General features: G+C 37.2%; 2 protein-coding genes across 3 annotated transcripts; both read right to left on the bottom strand.

Moving 5' to 3' along the window:
• Window positions 1-537: 537 nt before the first annotated feature.
• On the bottom strand, window positions 538-13144 carry LOC111345218 (folylpolyglutamate synthase, mitochondrial). Of its 2 annotated transcripts, none has more exons than XM_088756431.1 (17): window positions 12986-13133; window positions 12692-12823; window positions 11104-11157; window positions 9495-9559; window positions 8559-8676; window positions 7821-7898; window positions 7503-7564; window positions 7237-7339; window positions 7015-7092; window positions 6853-6904; window positions 5514-5618; window positions 5140-5268; window positions 3783-3880; window positions 2779-2831; window positions 1918-1993; window positions 1709-1778; window positions 538-1604 (listed from the first exon to the last, which is right to left on the bottom strand). In XM_088756431.1, the coding sequence occupies exons 1-17, from the start codon at window positions 13073-13075 to the stop codon at window positions 1219-1221; spliced, it is 1749 nt and encodes a 582-aa protein (XP_088612557.1). In that variant the 5' UTR covers window positions 13076-13133; the 3' UTR covers window positions 538-1218. The 2 variants fall into 2 exon arrangements, with proteins under 2 accessions (XP_088612557.1, XP_088612556.1); XM_088756430.1 differs by having other exon boundaries at window positions 1073-1604; window positions 8547-8676; window positions 12986-13144.
• Window positions 13145-15311: 2167 nt separating this feature from the next.
• Window positions 15312-21089, bottom strand: LOC111345222 (spliceosome RNA helicase Ddx39b). The gene is made up of 9 exons (XM_022952499.2): window positions 21006-21089; window positions 20623-20848; window positions 19818-20222; window positions 19207-19325; window positions 17998-18129; window positions 17142-17251; window positions 16163-16307; window positions 15838-15985; window positions 15312-15570 (listed from the first exon to the last, which is right to left on the bottom strand). Exons 2-9 carry the CDS (start codon window positions 20831-20833, stop codon window positions 15554-15556), a joined length of 1287 nt encoding a protein of 428 aa, XP_022808234.1. The 5' UTR covers window positions 20834-20848; window positions 21006-21089; the 3' UTR covers window positions 15312-15553.
• Window positions 21090-21123: the final 34 nt, after the last annotated feature.

The following is a 21123-nucleotide window of genomic DNA, read 5'->3' as shown; positions in this document are numbered from 1 at the left end:
TGGAAATTACGATCGAACAACGAGCGAGACGGAAATGCTGCAAGACCTACATTGGGACACACTTGAAACAATGAGAAGACATGCAAGGCTCTCCACTATGTACAAGATGTGCCACGGCCTCCTAGATGGGGATTGGGGGGATTATTTGATAACAAACAAAGAAAGGAGAACCCGAGGAAGCCATGATTTTAAATTTATTGTACCGAAAGGACAAAGATATTTTTAGATTTTCGTTTTTTCCCAGGACAATAACTGAATGGAACAAACTCCCAAAAGAAACTGTCTCCAGCCAATCCCTCCGTATTTTTAAAAGCAAACTAACTTAAATTTATTTATCGGTAGTTTTAAATAGTTTTTAATAATTTTCAATAGTTTTTGATAGTGTTGTATAGTATAGCTTCACTTATTATTATCTTAGAGTTGGCGTGATGTCCTAAACGATTTTGCCGACATAACGATATTTAGATTTAGATTTAGATTTTAGAATTGGGTACTCTACAGCATTTACAGACTAAGAGAAGAAAAAGAAACTTAGAATACAATGAACAGTAATCATAAATGATTTTTTCTAAATTTACAGTAATATTCTTCTACTGCTTGTAAGTTCTATCATTTGTGTTAATATTCTATTTACACCATAGCTGATTTCTTCTGCTTTTGTTGTGGTTCAACCCATAACAAAATAATATGCAATAATCTAAACTTTGTAGATAGGTTACAAATTGATTAAAACAACTTCAATGAATTTTCTTAATAAAGCCTCAGCCAACAAAATCATGTGCCACTAGAATATGGCAAGTTATTCAAAGAAACAGGTTTTCAAAGACGTGACTGTCAGAAGTAAGTTACCAAAATAAATATATCTATACATACAAACCAATGAACAACACTTTCACTAAAATATTTGGAAAAATGTAGCCTCGTTATCTTTCCTTACATAATATAACAACCAATTTTCTTAGTTCAGTCAGGTGGATTATCAAAAATTATGCACAAAGTTATATCATTAACTATGTCACACTTATTTTGGTCAGCTAATTTCTTACATTTGGGTATCAACCACTACCAACATCATCATTTTCTAGAAAGCAAGTTTTCAATCACTGATTATTGAGTCATTTTCAATTGCTGCCAATAGCTGAATAACTCCCTGTGACCTCTTGCTGTAGAATTCTGTGGGTGTGGATATGCTTTTGACATCTATTTTAGCCATCTATTTTAAACATCTCCCACAATTTCCGGTCCCAGAACTTTCATGACAGTACCAACAAGATGCAAACTTCCTCCAACTAGAACCTGAACTCTTGAAGCCTTTTTAATAAAATCTGGTACTGGCAAATCCTCTCGGCAAAATTCTTCTATGAGAGAATCTCTCCCTCCTAGTAACCAGTGAATTGCTTGAGAAACGCAAGGAAATATGGTCGAATATGGGCCATCATCTAGACCATTCTTGATCACATGGTCACCATTTGTAATTTCTGTACAGTTCCCTGTTGGGTCTGCATGAGGTTGGAAGCCTGCACCTCTCAGAGCCATCCAGACACGTTGGTTCTCCACACACCATCGCAACTGGTTATCGCGACTTACAGTAAAGTTTGTCAGATCTGAGAAAGAAAAATTGGAAAAAAAAAAACATATGACGGGGATAAATGTAAAAAAATGCTTCAAGTAACCTCAAAATATCAAAATAAAATTACTTGTTGTGTACCTGAATCACTGCTTTTCAAATTCAGACTGATGTTATTGGGGCAGAAAATTGCATGATCAAAATCACATTTCTGCAAAAATAAAAAAAAAGTAGATCAGACTAGATCAATGCCTGTGACATTTTTCTTTTATGATACATGTAGCTATTCATTCTGCAAGTTTCATGAATCACCACCAAAGAAAATAATAATGCTTTCATTGAATACCTACCATAACTGGTTTAAGAAGACCATGGGCATCACGCCCACCAGTCAAGTTGAATAGCAACACTCGTGCAACAGTCCCTCTATAGCAAAAATAAAACGTTGGGAAATATGACCATGAGCCTTTTGCCTTGATCCAAGACTAATAAAGTCTAGTACATAATTTTTACACTAGAACTTCTTGCCTTCTGATCTGTCAAAAATTAAGTACACTTAATCAGTGTAATACAAATAAGATACACAAAGTATCCTTTCAGTAGACTTGAAGTATAGTTTGAAGAGCTACTAAAAGTATACTCGTATCATACTCATTATACCACCTGAAATTAGAACACCCAAAAGCATACTTGAAGTACACTTGAAAGGTAAAGAAAATTTTGCAGTGCACTCTAAATGTACTATAAAAGTAAAACTACTCATGGAAAAGTGACAAGTACAGTATACTTGGAAGGTATTCAAGATATAAATGAATGGTTATACCTGAAAATGTTGGAGAATTAAGCATCCTAAAATATTATTTAATTTTCCAACATTTTCATGACAGGTCAAGTTCCATCCACTCAATTATTTCCATCACAGCCACAGGCATTTCATGCAAACTGTGCAGGTGAGATCTGAACCCTTTCTTCCCAAATAATCTGTTTTCATAACTCTGCTTTAGAATAGAATTCCATAGTGTTCATATGAAACTGTCACAACAAAAATAAAAGCTATCATTAATGGTGAGTAACTTAAACTAGCTTGCTTTGGCATTGCTTTGGCGTTGAACCAAAAATAGCAAAAAATAAGGTTCGAAATTCCTTCATTAAATTTCTAGTTTAACTGCATGGGAAATCTCATTTGCATTACTGTTCATCCCATGCATCACCTTTCTTTTCCTTTTTCCTCATCTGCCCTCTTTTTGAACCACCTGGCACAAGCCTAAAACACCAGAATGATGAAAATCACCCAATTGTAAAATGGACCAAAACTCTTGAATTGCCACCTCTCTCACTCTTGTTTGTCAACTTGCCCACCTCTCCCCATGTAATTATCAGTTGTCTCTATCTGTTTGTAGTGACAGCAGATTGCCTTAAATACAATGTATTTGAAAAGTTGCAGAATGGTTCAAATTTAAGTGACGCCCAGATGGGAAAGACACCCCTATTAATAAAGACAAAATCTCTAGACAATGCATCACTGACAAGGGGTGCAGTGAGAGAATTTGTAGAATATGTGAAAGAAAGTGGATGCTGTAACAATGCTAAACTTTGAACCCATTCTACAGGTATGACATTTTAGTGAAGCAAAATTAATACAAAACAAAATTCTACATGACATAGGTAAGACTACATGAAGGTTGATAAGTGAAGCAAGGAGGTATATACCTATCCCAGGCATCTAAATAAAATTTTGAACATAATTTTTAAGCACACGTCTAGTCACAGGGGATTAAGCCTTATCAGTCAGAGCTTTCCACCTCATGCCATCAAATTATACCCATATGGAGGTTAAGGATCTGATTTAGAACTGAAATGCATGGGGGTGCTTCTTGATTGAATGTTGTAAAATCAAAAACAGAGACATTGTGATGGCTAATCAGAATGAAGGAAAGTACCTTTAAGGTCCAATAAGAAGTCAAGTAAAAACAACCGAACCATCTAAATAATGGGAAAACATGGGCAATCAAGTCATGGTTGGTTTTAGTTTCACATCTGATTGGTTGAGTGAGTTATGCAAGTTTTCTGGACCAATCACGAAGTAAAGAAAAGCAAAAACTAAGCAATCCAGGGTCACTATTGATACTCAATCGAAAGTTGCCTACCAGCCTTTACATGTTCCAGTTTGAATCTTAACTTCAGAAAAGCTATCAGACAGTTAATATTCTTTTACCTCCATACTCCTTGGTGTGTGAGCACCATCCAAATAGAAAGTAACTGCTGGTCTAACAATAACCTGGTTTCGTCCACACCATCTGGTATTTTTCAAACCTGGTACAATTAATGGGGAAAATAAGAAATACAGTGATGCCTTATTTTGCAAACCCCACACTGCCTGGACGCTTGCCCAAGGACCAAATTTTCCTGCCACATATCTACTGCAAGATGAACCTGTATTCAAAGGAAGCCTCCCGGTTAGCTTAATTGGTCAGAGCGCCTGATTGTGTTGTGTGGGAGGTCGAGGGTTCGAGCCCTGGCTGGACCAATACTCATGGTCTTAAAATAAGTGAGGAGAATTTTCCACCTTTCTATAATCAAGAAATGGATAGATATTCTAGTCTTCTCGGATAAGGGCGAATAAACCGTAGGCCCCGTCTCCTGCAGGGTTAGGGGTAGGAGACATTAATTTACCATGCACGAGATCACTGTGTGGTGGATGTCCTCCCTTGGGTGGGATGGGTGGGTGTTGGCCCTGAAAAGCCTCTATGGGGAGTGATTAATTAACCCATGTATGTGAAGGTGTAGTCTGATCGTCTGGGTGAGTGTAGTCCTGAGAAGGACTGTTGTCGGTGGTAGTGACTGACGTTTCGACAACGTGTGCGGAAGTCATCATCAGAGTCAAGTGAATGATTGTTCTACTGACAACAATCATTCACTTGACTCTGATGATGATTTCCGCACAGGTTGTCGAAACGTCAGTCACTACCACCGACAACAGTCCTTCTCAGGACTACACTCACCCGGACGATCAGACAACACCTTCACATGTTACCCCCGGGTTCAAACCATTTACTGCATAACCTATGTATGTAAGCCTCTATTCAGCAGGAGCAGACATCAAAGTTGATTGGTGAGGGCTCCTAATGCAGGACACCTGTCCTGTAACTAGCATCTTATTTCTCCTTACAATATCACCCCAGAATCAAACATTAAGGTTACAAGAATGAACACTCCTTGGCGACACCTTAAGAAATTTATAGAGAACAGTAAGGAGAATATGCATACTGATGTTAGGGTTAAACTGTTAATGAGACAGAGAAATAAAATCCTCTGGGCATTCATACATATTTCAACTTACGTTCACACATTTGACACGAGAATTAATTGAAGTCAATAAACTACTTTCTGATTGACAAAGTTTCCATTTGTTATGTCAGAATCAGTTGTAGAAAGCATATAATTTCAACAGTACTAGGTTTTTGAAGCCTGAGTTAAGGAATTTTTATTCAAAATTTTCAACGACAAAGTTTGGTTGTAAAGTCATTTTTGGTATTTGGCTGATAAATGAAATAGATAAACTGTTTTCTTACCACTTCTAAAAGTATTGGAGATTTCAAATATTTGTGCAACAGGAACTTCAACTTTAGCCTTTTTACTGAAGGGTTCATCTGATGACTTTTCTTCTGTAGATGCTCTTTTAATGCTTGTTCCATTTTCCACTATAGGATAGGGAAGAATCAGATATGTTTAATATATAGCACCAAGTGAAAACAATTGAATGTAGTCAGATAAATAACAAAATTCATTTCAAACTTTTCCTAAATGGTTGGGGTTGCCCCTCTTACTTTGTAATCTCACCTTTCCCTAGAAGCATGTACCAAACAATTTTCTGGCTGCTTTTAACTAATTATCTGAATACTAATCACTAATTAAAAATAATCTATCAACCAAATGGAAATCAAACCTTCACAATTGTCAGCCTTCTTGTATCTTCTTGAAATCCATGTTTGACAAAGCTGTAGAGCAAGGGATGCATTCAATAGCTGGTGATCTCCTTCCAGACCAAGATCTTTCAAAAGATGCAAAAAGGAAAGAAAAGGTACGTCTGTGACATTATTCTATCTGGCCAAAGTAGGACTACAAATATGGGCAATCCTACAATTTGCCCTAAAGCTTAGTAGAATACATTAATTTTCCCCCCTCTATAAAAGACTTTCTTGTTTCACTTTTTCTGTGAAAAATTATTACCTCTTCTCTTGGGAAATTTAATAACTATAACCCTCTAAGTTCCAGGAGTGATTAACATGTAACTTCTCCGTATGATATTCATACATTATCCAGCAAACAGGTAACGAGAATACTCAAACTTATCCGGCAGAAGTTGTTCTCTTGATATAACACCAAATTCTTGTAAGTAATTATTTACAATGAAATGTGTATCAGCTGGAGGGGAGAACTGACCAGCAAATCTTGGGAGTCAAGGGTTACGAACATGGAAGTACACATATCTCATTAGACGTTTTGTTGTGTAGTATTGCTGAGTGTTTTTATGAGTTGTGTTGTATTTTGACAAGCCCGTAGGGCGAGTCAAAATACAAACAACGAGTGAAAATACTCAGTGATACTACACAACAAAACGTCTCATAAGTTATTTATTATCAAACATGCCAAACTGTTATTTCAGTGCAGGCGAATTTCGCGGATATTTATTTATGGGGAGCGCATGACAGAAGTATGCAAAGCAGAACAGAATTGGCACATTGTCATGTTGCTGTTTCTATTTTCTTCAATAAATGAAGAAATTTCCTAGCCGTCTAGCTGTTTTTCTTTGTTTGATTCATCTTCTAAACTTGGATCTATATTTGCCAGCCACTCCGACTCTTTGTCATCGGAAATATGATTCAAATTGTCCGCCATTTTTTTTTTTTCGTAACTACAATCCAATTCTTCGCTTGCCTGATGCAAGAAAACCTGTTTAACCGGTACTATAGAGTACAAATTCCGCGTGATATTTGTACTCATCTATGGTGTTATTTGTACTCTATGAAGTGTAGTTGGAGAATAAATAATCCTATTCCTACACCTTTACCATTCCCACTTTTGGGACTGTCCTTACTCGCAATTACTAGTGGGGCTGTTAGTAAAATTAATTTTTTCACCTTCCAGAACCTGTATATTGTGAAAGCACACAGGTGATAAGAATGTGCTTAAGAAAACTACAGATGTATGGTTGGCAGTGATAAGAGTTAATACTGAGATCCTGGAGTTGAAAGGGCCAAAGGGTAATTATTTAGCATGAATACCTGGTAGGCTTCCTGGATAGTCATCTAAGGGAGGAATGACAAAAAGAGGAGCCTGCAAAATGTAATTACAATAAATAACCATGCCTGACTATATAGAACATTCTTAAAAATAGCATAAAATTGGTCAGGTCGAAAGAGAATTTAAAATGATTTTGTAAGTACCCTTATTTCTTTTGCTCTATCAGCAACAACTTCCAGGGCTGTTTCTGGTTGTGGGACAGTAAAAGCAGGTACTCCTGGCTGGAAATGAAATGCAACTTACATTGATGAAGAAATATTGCAAAATAATGTTTTGAGTATTCTAAGCAGGAACATGGTGAATTGCATGTACAGCTCTCACTCTTCAGACTGAAATATTACTGATGGCAGTGAAAAAGTATTTACCTTAAATATCCCAGCCTTCTGCCAAGCAATACTTTCTATGGTTCCACCCAATGTGGTTACATGGTCCATGCCAAGAGAGGTCACTCCACAAGCAACAGGATTTCTGGATAGATACATGTATAGGTTAATCACAAAATCATAGCAGGATATTACTATTATAAATCAAACATTTTGTTCAGTATAAACACTAGTGTATAAGGAATTTCAAGGATTTGATTGCTCTGTAATTATAGAGTATACAACAGATGGAAAAACCCATTAGATACCTGATAATGTTTGTAGAGTCGTAAGCACCTCCAATGCCAACCTCAAGAACTACCACATCAACCTTAAAAAAGAGTACAGTTAAATTTACCCTTAGTTTGAAACATTTAGGTAAAAAAATCTTTCAAAATTGGAAATGTTAACTTGGTCTTAGAAAATAATATAATCACACAAGCTCAAACGGTCAAAATTGATCAAAATAATTATACTATTGAAAAGTTAATAAATAACAAATTCAATTTTTGTAATGTTTCACTAACTCAAATTTAATTGTTCTTGTTGTAATGCAAAGAAGGGATAAAATTTAATTCCTTGCATACCTTTTCTTTGAGGAAGACATGAAAAGACAGCAATGTCAAAAATCTGAAGTATGCTGGCATGGAGTTTTTCCCTTCCTCCTGTAGCACAATAAAACTGTAATCAGTAGAAGTAAGACCCCGTAAATTAAAAACAAAATTGTAGTACATAACGAGGGTGAGCTTAATTATAGTAACTAATTTCATTTTCAACCCTACAGAGCATAAATTCACAATAACATAATGCCTCAGAATAGGGGGGAGAGGAGGGAAACATAATGCCTCAGAATAGAGGGGAGAGGAGGGAAACATAATGCCTCAGAATAGAGGGGAGAGGAGGGAAACATAATGCCTCAGAATAGAGGGGAGAGGAGGGAAACATAATGCCTCACAATAGAGGGGAGAGGAGGGAAACAAAATAGTTACTTCCCAAGAATATGTAAGGTGTTAAACCCCCTACTCAATCACCCCTTCCCCACCACCAAAAAAGACAAATACTATTAAATTATTTGAATTGAATGATGAACTAATATTTTAAACTGCATTTCATCGCTGAAAGCTGTGTTGTATTTGGATGGATCAACATTTATCATCCAACTGGTGTAACTGTATTTTGTAAGATTCCATTTGCCTGAATATTTATTAGAAACCGTAAAACTTGTTGAGGCAGTATGTCAATTGTATTTTCTAAACTGTTTCCCTTAGCTTACCCATATTCTAAAAATCTAAAAATGACATTTCCTTAATTACCTTGGTACTTACATCACCATTATTTAAGAGGTTATCCCAACAATCAAAGAAGTATTTTGCAAATGTCTCCTTGGGTAATGGTTTCCCATTTATTCTGATTCTCTCTCTGACCTCCATTAAATGTGGTGAGCTACATGACACAAGTAAAAGGTAAAGGTAAAGTCTGTTTACAAGCCTAGCGGCCCATTAGGCTAGTGCTTAACTCCAGTTTCTGTAGCATGAAGCGACTAGGAGTATTTCTACTCCCCCTTGGATGGGATGCCGGTCCATCGCAGGGTTACCCCCAGCATTAAATTGCCAGTACCCATTTATACACCTGGGTGAAGAGAGGCACTGTGAGAGTAAAGTGTCTTGCCTAAGATAACAACACAATGTCCAGGCCAGGGCTCGAACCCAGACCACTCAATCCAGAGTTGAGCGCACCAACCATGAGGCCACTGCGCCTCCACATGACACAAGTGCACCTGGTTAAAACTCTGTTTACCATTAAACTGCATAATAAACTGTATTGTTCAGCACTAATAAAAACAAAATGCAAAGGAATCATAACTTTAATGCTAGTGCCAGTGAAAATTTTATGTGATTTTATTATAATTTCAATTGTATTTATTCCTAGTTCTAAGTAATTGTAACGCAATTCAGTCTGCGGACTGCCATGTTCGATATTCTAATAAACTATCTATCTATCATCATGGTCTTTGTACGGTGAAGCTACAATGGGTATAAATATAATAGTAGAAAGCAAACATATTAACCTAACTTTACTGGCAGATAAAAACTGACCAAATATAACCCTTAAGCCCCACTTGAGTCTTACAGCTGTTAACATCACAGCCAAAGCCACAAATTAATTTTCCTTGACCATGCAGACCTGCAAGTTCCTGGTCCTTGTATATTTCTCCTTTGTTTAAAGTCAACATCAAGAATTTGCACCCGTATTCATTTTACCTATAGAATCCTGTTTTAAGACCCTCATGACGTAGAATGCTTTCACAAAATGCGCAAGATGAGCCCTTGAAACAAATACAGGAGGAAAAACCTTTAAGTTGTAATTACAAAAGTCAAATAATTATTATTCAATAAACCTGAATATCATACTTGAAATAATATGGTTACTGTAAGAGAAAGTTCTTGTTCGGCCACTTCTGGGACTGAGAGGGTTCACGCATAATTCTGAACATTCAGGATTAAACTAAATAAATATTGACTATAACATTCTTTGTGCATGTTGGACAATAGAAACCTGAAGTTAACACAAATAAGGACCCCAACCTAACACTGTAAGGCAGGATATTTTGAAATAAGGATTATCACTCAGTGCTTTCAATAAGCACCGACGGCCGATAAAAAGCGTCGGCTACTTCGCTCAGAGAAGTTGGCTACATTTTCCCTAAATTTAAATAATTAAGTTGAACAAAAGATTCTTTGAAAACTAAATTAAAATTAATTTTGATAGGCTTGTATGAACTTTTTACCTCAATTTCAAAATTAAATAATTATCAAAAGATCAGACACGACTTGTTGGTCACAGCACTCGACTCATTTTGGGATGGTGTTAGGATGCAAGAGGTTTACGAAAAATTTAACTGCATGCAAAGTATGTAATTATATATAATCTAATTACCGTCACTTGTTTAACGTGTTCAGGAGTTCATTGTGGCCTGATAAATCGAACCATGAATGAAAGCTGCATTTTCTTGAACAACAACCATAATTGCATGTTTCATGGTATTGCAAAAAGAACAAAACGAAAACAAATCGGACACTAATTTAAGCATTTTATTTTTTTCCACTCGCATTTGAAGTCTGTCTGGCGGGTGTCCTGGTGGGTAGGCAGAGAAGCTTGGAATGTTTTTTACCCGCAAACTTTTTGTGGGTTTGCGGGAGAAAAACAATGACAAATGGGTGAAAGATTAAAAATGCATCTGTACGCTTTCTTACTGGTAGTAAGTGATTCTGTTTAGCTCTATTGTTTTTAGTGACAATGACCTTAAACTTCCAGTAAATGCATGCAAACTTCCATTTTCAGCTTATTAGTATTGTAAAAATAAAAAAAATTGTTGCTGTTGATAGGGAGTTTTCCTTTATCTTTTGCACTCAATTTGGTCTCCAGAACTCCAGAAATGGCATTTCAGAGCTTCAAGATGTCAACATTTTTTTTTGGGGGGGGGGGGGCATGCCCCCGGACCCCTCTAGATCAAGAGGCCTGATGGCCCCTTGTTGGTACAGTTGGTTACTCTCACTAACCAGCTGCCTACTTAAAATTTTATTGAAACCCCTTATCGCTGTTAGTAGTAGTCGTATATGTGAACGATCCTTCGCAGTAAAGCACTGCGAAGGATCGTTCACATATACGTCTCATAACCGCAGTTCATACATATGTTTCATATGTTTGTTGTTGTTTGTTAGTAGTAGTGTTGCAACAATTGAATCCTGGGAGGTCTAATTGATTGTTGAGTTAAACAAACTTGGGTGTATGTGAGTTATGTTTATCTAGGTTTAAAAGATACCAGATAGATAAATTACCTGTGAATAAAAATAAACAAAGATAGTGTACCTTTCCTTTTGTTCCACTAATATGAATAATAGACAGCTTATCTAGATCCTCCATCTATGAACAAAGAACCATTCTTTCATTAAAAATTTAAAGGGGCAATGGCCACTATCATATTCTTTGCAATCAACATCTGTGAGTGAATATAAAATTTCAGTAGTTCCCTAAGTAGGTGAAAATTTAATGTCACCCTTCATTATAATTGCAATAAAACTATCACTGTAAAATGCAAAGAGCAAAAAAGTAAAAAAACAAACTTTGAAATATAAATTAGTTATTAACTAAACTACACTTGTGAGAACTTTTAGTATAATTACTAAGGTGATTATTGGGATATGCCTACTCTGATTGGTTGAGGATTGTGTCATATCTTGCTCTAGTCACCTTGTGCAAGGTGATAATGGCAGGAAGTGAGAAACGCAATACAAGACAATGCAGTTGCAAAGAGCACAAAAGATGCTAAAAGATGAGCAGAACACTTTCAAAAGAAAGAAATGAAGCTTTTACTGTTTCAATAAAATAAACCCGTTTTTAAAACTGCTGGCTTATCTTGATACAATTGTAATGAAATATGCACAATGCTTTATTTACAGATTTTATAACAGAATTTGATAGCACCTGAGCAATTAAATTAAAACGATCATTTGCCTCGGGCTCAATGAACATTGTTGAATAAACTCCCTCAACTTCATTTCAGGGATTATTCAACAATATTCACTTCACCTTAAGCAAATAATTGCTAAATAGTTAAAAACTGACAATTAAGACACTACTTCAGGTTGATGTCAGTTGATATATATGCACCTCCTAAATTTTTAATTAATACTGCCTTTGTGAAAATATGATTTTCCTAATCAACTTTTATTTGGCAGTTTGCTCATTTTTTTGGCGCTGTTTTTGTTTTTCTGATAAATTATTGTAATTAATAGTACAAAGTACCTTATTGAACCCAATCAAATCTGACTACTGTATTTGAGATATCCGAGTTGTTCTGTCAAATGGTTGTTTTAATTGAATAGACTGACACTCTCATTAGACAAATCAAAAATAATTAAACCAATTCAATTTTGTGCAATCAATTGGGGAGACAGTATGTCGCTTACTTAACCAGCTTCAGCGCGCATCAATATAGTGCCTTGGTGTTCCAAATCGCGTTCTCTAATAGTTTTCTCTCAGGCTTTATGTAACAACTAGATGACAAAACTTTTTACTGGTACTTTTTTTTTGTAATAGCTTTCACATTTGAACCCATTTTTCACTCTCCTCACCCAAGTGGCCACACGTCTCACTTTCAAATAACAATCACTCATTTCGTAAACAGGTGATTACCCGCCAAAATTTCACATTTGTCACGAAAGTAAAATAACGTCACGTGAAATAATAACAATAATGGCGAAGGCCATGCATCTGACACGGTTTCCCGAGCTTTCCACGTTAAAAAGAAAGTACGAACAACAATGACGAGAGCTAATAGAATGCTTCTGACACGGTTTCCCGAGCCTCCTATCCACCTAAAAAAAAGTACGAACAAACAACTTGCGGGTAGTTTAAAAAAACAAACAAAGGATGCAATGTATGCAGTAGAACTCACTTTGACCCCAGCTCGTTCAGTGAAGCTTCTCATCTCCGGTAAATTATTCTGTGCAAGCCGTCCCCGTGTTTTTCGGATTTGCTCCAGGACTTGAGCATTCGTTTGAAGAGAGTTCAGTTTCTTCACAGCATCCTTCAAAGAAAGTTAGCAGATTCAGTCAAAGATGTTAAGTAGAATTAACGCAATGAGTACAAATTCAAAACAATAACTTTGACCGCCTTTCAGTTTTGCAAATTGCAGTCTTGGTTGCTTCGCTGTCTTCACAAAGGCAAAATAACCCCCAAACCAACTTACTTCATAAGTCCTTTGTTGCATTATTTCTGCTGACAGCTGTACCGCAGTGGTAAAGCGGCGAGAAACCATATATTTACAAAGTGACACCATCAAACTGTTCCAGACAACTTGCTAACCCCGGTTCACTTCACGTGTTTGATGCAAATGTTGCGCAAGACTAACCGATCAAACAACAAGAGACTGGGACTGGCATGTAGGACTTCGTTTCCGCCGTAGCGCAAGGCTTTCCTACTCGAAAACAGCTGCTAGCGAGAATAAAGCTTTGTAGATCCAGTTCAAAATTTCTCATTAAACGTGAAGGAGCATAATCGAGTGATTTGTTAAAAAAGAGAATATTTCTCTGCAGACCATCTCTCTTTGATATAGAAATAACCACGACAAGGATGATTGTCAAGAAACCAAATTTCCATAAGAGTTTTCTTGCTATTTATCACCCATCCCATAACGGCAACCGGTCAAGTTGCCCGAAAGGCGTCTCACCTGAAGTCAAGTTCCCCGGAGCCTAAGTCATGTCACCTGTAATTTTAGTCATGTCGCCCGTAATTTTAGTCATGTCGCCCGGAATAAAAAGTGAAGTCACTCGAAGAATAAGAGATCAGACTTTTAAAAGACCGTAAATTGGCCACAAAGTTGAAGATGTGGACTTTCTCCATACCGCTTTTCTCTACAGAGCCACTCATAACAAACAACGGTCCGGAAAAATCGATTCCAGTATTAGTGAAGGCAGGGTTCTCTTCCACGCGAACACGAGGCAAGGGCGCGGTCGTCTAGATGGCATAATAGAGATATTTAGCAACCGCGTTTATATACGTGAAACGTGAACGACAAGAGTGACCACGTGACGTTATTTTTCCCGCCTTTTTTCACGTTTGCCGTTTGCGCTCTGCCATTTCAACGTGAAAGTAACCTGTTTCGCGTTTACCGCGTAAGATTTCTTCACTTTCTACATCTACATCTACTTTATTACTCTTCAACGTTATTACACAACAAGAAGAGATAAAAGAATAAAAATATAAACATAGCTAATAAAAGTCGCCCGGAGCCTGTCATGTCACTTTTTCTGTCTTAGTAAAAGTTAATTGCCTGAAAAAGGGCACCAAAACTATTCCTTGTAAGTCATACAAGAGTGCCTTCAAATCCTCCATGACGTAAGCTCAGGCGAACCTAAAGCAGCAAGGTTCACGTTATTTTACGTGATACGTGGAAGGGCAAGCTGACGTCTGCGGTTTCACGTAAAAGCGGTGCCAAATCTCTCTTATGTTGTCCCTCTATCTACTTGCAATCCACGTATTTCTAAAAGAATCTTGCGATTGACTTGTCTTCCTTTTACAATCCAGAATCTAGACCTTAGTTCCTCCAAGGATTCTCTCAAACTCTGAATGATCCACTAATATTGGTTTTAAATTTCTTACGAGGTGGGTGAATGGGCAAACGGATCAGCAGATTCTGACAATGATTTAGCCCGGATTTCGGATTCCGAGCGTAAATTCATCGATTTGCGGATCCTGCAATATCGCAGCGGTTCGCAGTTTTCGTCGATCTTTTGGGCCTGGTGTTAGGATTTTTCTCGTGAAGACTACTTCTTCCTTTCTCAGAACTGAGTGAAAAACGAAACAGTAGGTTGCTTAAGAGCACTATCTGTGCTATTTATCTCTATAGTTGGCGCAGTGTATTGAGGGCCTTAATCTTTTATTACAAAGACATGTTAGAAAAGTTAACGGTGCAAAGAACCCAGCAACTCTCAGCTTTTTCGTCGTGACCGAGAGAACCCAGTTAAATGCAGCGTATGCGTAGTAAGTAAAAAAATTGCGACTGAATGGAAAATCGCTTTCTCTGAAATATGCCTATTTCTCGAGAACCACTCATTACAATTTCACGAAATTTGGCACGAAAATACTTTAGGAAATAAGTAACTGGAGTAATGAAAAAATTGATTTTGAACAAATAAAATTCTAGATAATCGAGTGAAACTTCATAATTAAAAGATTTCTCTGTTAAATTGTTAGCAAATTGGTGTTAACTTGTATCGTTACAAACTAGTTGCATGCAAATTCTGAAGAAAATCTAATGACTAGATTTTCTACAAAAACCAATTTTAAAGGCCTATTTATAGTTATTCATGTCACCATGGCAACGGCACATACGTCAGCTTAACTATCAAAAAAACAAAGTTTGAGTTAACTTGCTTGCTGCCAGTTTTGGCGACCGAGAGATCAACGGTTTTAGAGAAAATGGTGAAAGAAACACAGGTATCAAAAACTGTGTTCAGCCACCTTAAAGCGAACAGTCAACTTTCAGAGGCAGTATTTTCTACTGACAGAAAAAGGAACATTTCATGTTTATTTATTCCATGATCAGTAAAAATACACATACTGTAGATAATAAAAAAAGAAAAAAAAGCCTGAGCCTATAATAACAGATACATAAAAGGTTTCAGTAAGAAACAGCTTCCTGAAACTTCACGTTTTAAGTAAAAAGTGACTGGAAAGTTGATCAGGATACTTTTCCTTGGTACTTCTTATACTATTAATTTACAAGATCTTGCACTTTGGAGTGACTTCCATCGATTTAACGTACTTGTTCAACTGTGAAAGAAAAAAACAAAAAGAAGGGCTATTAAAACCCTGTACTATCAAATTCTCATCACATTCTGTAATTATAAAATGGAAATATCCTGAGCTTGCAGCCAGCATGTTGACTTCTTCTGTCAATTCCTTTCACATTGCCAAATGTTTGAAATATTACTATAGACCTCTTCAATTGTTATTCTAAGAAGTGAGATCTATCAGATTGAACAGCTGCAAGAAACAATGTTTTAAATGAAACTTCAACTCTGAAACTTAAAAACTTACTGTATGTTGAAAGGTCAATCTCCTCCGGGAGTTCTCCTACATTCACTTCAAAGCGATCTTGGACTTCATTCAATATCTTAGCATCTTTTTCGTCTGAGACAAAGGTTATGGCAAGGCCTTTCGTGCCAAAACGTCCAGCTCTGGCAACCTTTTAAAAACAAAATCATCACAATTTAAAAAAAAAAATGTTCTCACACAATTATAATTACACTTGACAGAGGTGCATCATTTCACTATATGTGGAGAGCATTCATACAAACCCTAAAGTTATAAAGGATCAAAGTTGGCTTTTATGAAAAGACAAATGATATTCTTGCTAACAAACCCTGTGAAGGTAGGTGTCTGAATCCTCTGGCATGTCATAGTTAAACACAATGTTGACTCTTTCGATATCCATTCCACGACCAAACAGATTGGTGGCTACCAGCATTCTCTTGGAGAAATCTTTGAACTGTTTGTAGCGTGACAATCTGCAAATATAGCAATGAAATATTCCGTATCAAAACCTTCTCAGGGAGGCAAAATTTAATTTAAAAAAAGTCAGAATGAAAAATGAATCTTAAATTCAGATATGGTGTCTTTCAGACTTGCTTTAATCAGACAAAGAAAAGAAAAGCAAGGCAGCTCAACAGGTACACAAAGTAATAAGAACTGGCGGCCAGTTTGATCCTCTTGATGTTATCTCTTCTGTGACTGTAAATGGGGAAAAATACCTGCTCAAAACAATGTATTTTCCAACTACCTACAAGGCTCAAAACTGACAGTAGCCAACCAGCCACAGACTAGTAGAAATTCAGTTTTGGTGTGTGGTTTTCAATTTCCACTGGCTAGTAAACAAACTGAAATTGTTGTTAACATCTGTGTCACATACTGTATAGGCGGATTCATGCTGACATCATTGTTTACATTTTTGCTCCTTTGCATATGGCTTTGTGTAAAGAAGGAAGCATGTTAGATACAAATTGACTTCAGGCAGCCAAAGAGCTAGAAAACCTTAGTACATGGTGAAAATTTTAGCTCTTTTGGTGTAATATTCTAGGAGAAATAGTCCATCAAAAACTGCAAAATTTCTGGCTGGCAAAAGCGCTAATGAGCTCATACATTCTATGTAAAATTTTGAGTTTTTAAACCCGTGTTGCACAAAAAGTATTCAATGCATCAGGCTCGTATTCATTGGCCGAGTTAATCATACTTTGACCTTTAGATATTCAGAACTGATTTATTTTTAGCTTCATCAGAAACTGAATTGCTTATGCCAATGAGGCAAATATTGTAAACAAGGATTCCCCTATACTGACTCTCACCTCTCTTCTTGTTCCATTCCTCTGTGGATACAAATTGCTGGGAAGTTCTGCTCGATCAGCAACTGAGCAAGGGCAATACAGCGCTGTACTGACTTGACAAAGATGATTACCTGTTAGATATAATGAAATATATGAGGTTCATATATTTTGTACTGTGGTATTAGATACATATGATGCACGATCCTCGCAGTAGATAGCGCTATTTAAGCAATAGCGAAAATCAGACCTGAAAAAAGGCCTGATTTTTTTCAGGTCTGATTTTCGCTATTGCTTAACTAGCACTATCTACTGTGAGGATCGTGCATCATATGTATGATTTCCTGTACAAGTTCATTTACACTACATCAATATCTATAAACATGGACATAGTAAGTGCAGAGTCAAAACTTTGACCACAGATGTTCCAAATGCAGTTAATGCAAAGCTCAAAGTTATACACCAGAAAAACGCCCAAGAAACTTTAAACCAACATCTTGGAATTGTTCTACAAATGGTGACTGCTTGTGAACAAAGAATTAATTTCTTATCATATCCACAAAGAGAGATGCTAATATTTCTCAGTCAATATTGGGAACCTCCCCTTGAAAGGTATTACTTTCTCCATAAAAAATGTTTTTTTCAGAAACCCCAGTCTCAAGAAATATCCACCAATTACTTCTGGGGGATCCAGCTTTATTTCAAGTGACAAAGTATAATCTTGATTGTGTGTTGCTCAATTCCATGACCAGTGCTCTACTTGTCTCAGAATCCCTCTGCTAGCTTAAAGTTTCTCAGAACAATTTTGGATACAATTTGGATCCCAGTCCTCCTCTCCATACAGCAGCTCCTCATAATGACTACAACTACATTCAGATACCTGGTTGAATTCTAACACATCTAAGAGGTCGAAAAGCTTTCTGTTCTTCTCCTGATCTTTGAGTTTGACATAATACTGTTGCAGACCGTGCAAGGTGAGCTTTGTCTCATCATCAACATAAACTTCCATTGGCTGTTTAATAAAGAGAACAGAACAACGTTCTTTACCACAAGAGGGAGTTGGGAAAAAATACTATAGCATCCAACAGGAAGTAAAGACAAAAGAAAAACTCCAAAAAAACAACTTCACAACAAAGACGATTATAATGCAAAACTGAGCTTAAAAACAAATTAACTCCCCAAACATATCAAAATGTTCTACCTATGTGTACTAAAAAGTGAACTACAACAATTTAATTGACAAGAAAAACTAAATGCAGTCTTGGGCATTGTAAATGTCAAACATGTCACAAGCATGTCTTCATTAACAAAAATCATGAAAATACAAACAACTATACATGCACAAATACAAAGACAAAAGCTACTTTGAAATACAAAGGGTTAGGATCTGACATGAGAAAAGAACAACACAAACATGTCACACAGTCCACTTAGTTACAGCTTGTGGGGCTGGGATCTTGAAGGAGAGGAAACCAACTGACATCAGATGAGGCAGTTGACTTGGTGTAATGGCTGCTGCTCCAGCTTGAGCTAGCTTGCTACACTTCATGATCAAGACTTCTGAAGGTTTGACCACGAACATTCCTTCACCGAACCAAGGTATAATGACAAGCAATAATGGCACCTCCAAGCAGCGAGACACATTGGTTACATAGAACCACCTCTATTTTTCATCCCAAACATACTTGTAACCATCATCAAATAACCCTATGTACAGACTGTAAAATACAAACCAATGAATGACCCACAGCTTATAACCAAGAATGACCAAATCAAGACACACACAAACCAGGACACCTGACCAGGACTAAAACATGCAGGCACCACTTTCCTAGTTTAACCATTTACACCCAAAAACATGCTCCAACCACAGCTTACTCATCCAAAGCCATCTAGTAATCTCACATTCCATCATTAGTGGAAAAAAAAAAAAAAACTACCAAAAGCCAACCAACGTAAAACAACTCCACTGCAAGGAAGTGCCAATAATTGCCAATCAGCCTTACAGCTGCTTCTCCATCACCTCCTTCATGAGGGTAATGAATGCTCAACAACAGACTTCACAATGGAACTTAGGAGGTATAATTACATCTTGCATAAACTTCTTGCAGACAGGGCGGATCTCTTTGGCTAAAGTTGCACTGAACATCATGACTTGTTTCTCATGTGGAGTCATGCGGAATACTTCTTGCACATCTCTTCGCATATCTGAAAGAGGAAACAGAGGAATTTTAATCAATACCATCCCAGAACTTTTACTTATTAGCCCTAGACCCTGAGCTAAACACAGTAGAGACAAGACTTGAGACCAAACTGTCCAGCAAACTCCCCCTTAGTGTAGGGTAACTTCTTGGGTTTTTAAGGGGAAGTGATCTGAGAAGGCTTCCACTGACAAAAAGGCACTGTACTGGCACTGCATTGTCATTTTGCAAAGTCTCTCCTCTCTCTCTCCTACCCTCTTTAAAACATGTGCTTCTAAAAGTTCAAATATAGGTGTGCATATCAGCCAATCTGGAATTGAAGACATAATTGGCATTCACCACAAAGGTAATACCTATCCAAGAAAACTATGACTATCTCTTTACAAGTATGTTTCGTCTCCTCCAAGAGACAAGGAGAAGTGACCAACAAGATCTCAAACAAATTGACTTCACAGCAACTCTGGGCAGGAGCCACTTTGGAAAAGATTACACCACTTACCAAGCTGTTCTAACATCTTGTCACACTCATCAAGGATAAAGTGCTTGATATGCTTGAGATTCAATGACTTCTCTCGTGCCAGCGCCAATATTCTGCCTGGGGTACCCACTACAATATGCGGGCAGTTGGTCTTCAAGGTCTGCTGGTCCTTCTTGATGCTGATGCCACCAAAAAACACTGAAACTTTGATGTTATTCATGTATTTAGAAAACCTTTCATACTCTTTAGAGATCTGGAAAGCCAACTCTCGTGTGTGGCACATAACCAACACACTGACTTGGCCATCAATTTGCTCTAGCTGCTGAAGTGTTGCCAGAACAAAGACTGCAGTTTTCCCCATTCCACTTTTGGCCTGACAGATAATATCCATGCTCAGGATTGCTTGAGGAATACACTCATGCTGAACTGTGGAAAAGAAGAGAACATCTGTTGAAACTCTCATAAATGCTGTAAAAGCACAAAGTTACTACCTAATAAACAGTAATCTATATTATTTCATTTTTCATCTTTTCTGTTTGCCCAAAATGAGACCTTGAGAGATTTGATTTCCTTTCTTCCTTCCATCAATGAAACATGCGTACCTACCTCACAACAAAAGATCATAAAGTTGTCTCATTAATATTCATTTCAAGCAGTAACTGGCTACATTTTCATCGAGCCGCGATATCCCCATTACATTACATATCGAAACAAGAAAATAAAAACATTGAAAAGACGAGCGACACTAAAAAATTTCAGCTGAAAGGATTTCGATTTTTGCTGCAGGATTTAGGCAAAAGAACATGTCCTTGTTGGCTGTCTTTACCTTCTGAAGGATGTTCGAATCCACAGTCAACGATGGCTCGAAGAAGTTCTGGTTTCAAGAGGAAATCTCTGAAGCCAGAACTGTGGATACTAACATAGGTACCCTTCACTCCTTTCTTTGCGAGATCCTCGGTCGCCTGCGCCTCCGCTGGGGTTTCTGTTTCCTCCTCTTCGTAGTCCAACAATTCGTTTTCATCATTAACTTCGGCCATGATGTAAAGTGCCGCCTTGACAGAAAAGAGCGAAACGCACTTAGTTGGAAAAATAGCTTTCCACGGAGACGAAACCACTTAGCCTTAAAAAGGCCTCTGTGTGCTTTCGAATCACAGTGAACTGAATCATGGATGGGCAAAAAAAGAGACAGAATTTCGAAGGATTTTCTACCTTTAAGATAATCAGGAGTTACAACGACGAAACAACCGATTCAAGATGACGCACAAAGAACGCGTCCCTTGAAATGGATCATGGGATATCGATTGTTGGGTTGGAAGCAATCGCTAGC

This window comes from Stylophora pistillata, chromosome 4 (genome assembly GCF_964205215.1).
Source record: "Stylophora pistillata chromosome 4, jaStyPist1.2, whole genome shotgun sequence".
Taxonomy (NCBI): Eukaryota; Metazoa; Cnidaria; class Anthozoa; order Scleractinia; family Pocilloporidae; genus Stylophora; species Stylophora pistillata.
The sequence above is the reverse complement of the archived record's forward strand: the minus strand, read 5'-3'. Positions and strand labels throughout refer to the sequence as shown.

Bases quoted from the DNA above. Each gene is read 5' to 3' on its own strand.
- LOC111345218 (XM_088756430.1), bottom strand. From the start codon at position 13,075: ATGGTGTCACTTTGTAAATATATGGTTTCTCGCCGCTTTACCACTGCG. The intron at 7,565-7,820 runs GTATGCAAGGAA...CTCTTTTTTAAG, and splicing joins ATGTCTTCCTCAAAGAAAAG to GTTGATGTGGTAGTTCTTGA. The intron at 5,269-5,513 runs GTTTGATTTCCA...CCTATCCTATAG, and splicing joins GAAGGCTGACAATTGTGAAG to TGGAAAATGGAACAAGCATT.
- LOC111345222 (XM_022952499.2), bottom strand. From the start codon at position 20,833: ATGGCCGAAGTTAATGATGAAAACGAATTGTTGGACTACGAAGAGGAG. The intron at 16,308-17,141 runs GTGAGAGTCAGT...CTATATTTGCAG, and splicing joins GGAATGGAACAAGAAGAGAG to ATTGTCACGCTACAAACAGT. The intron at 15,986-16,162 runs GTTTGTTAGCAA...TGTTTTTAAAAG, and splicing joins CAGACACCTACCTTCACAGG to GTTGCCAGAGCTGGACGTTT.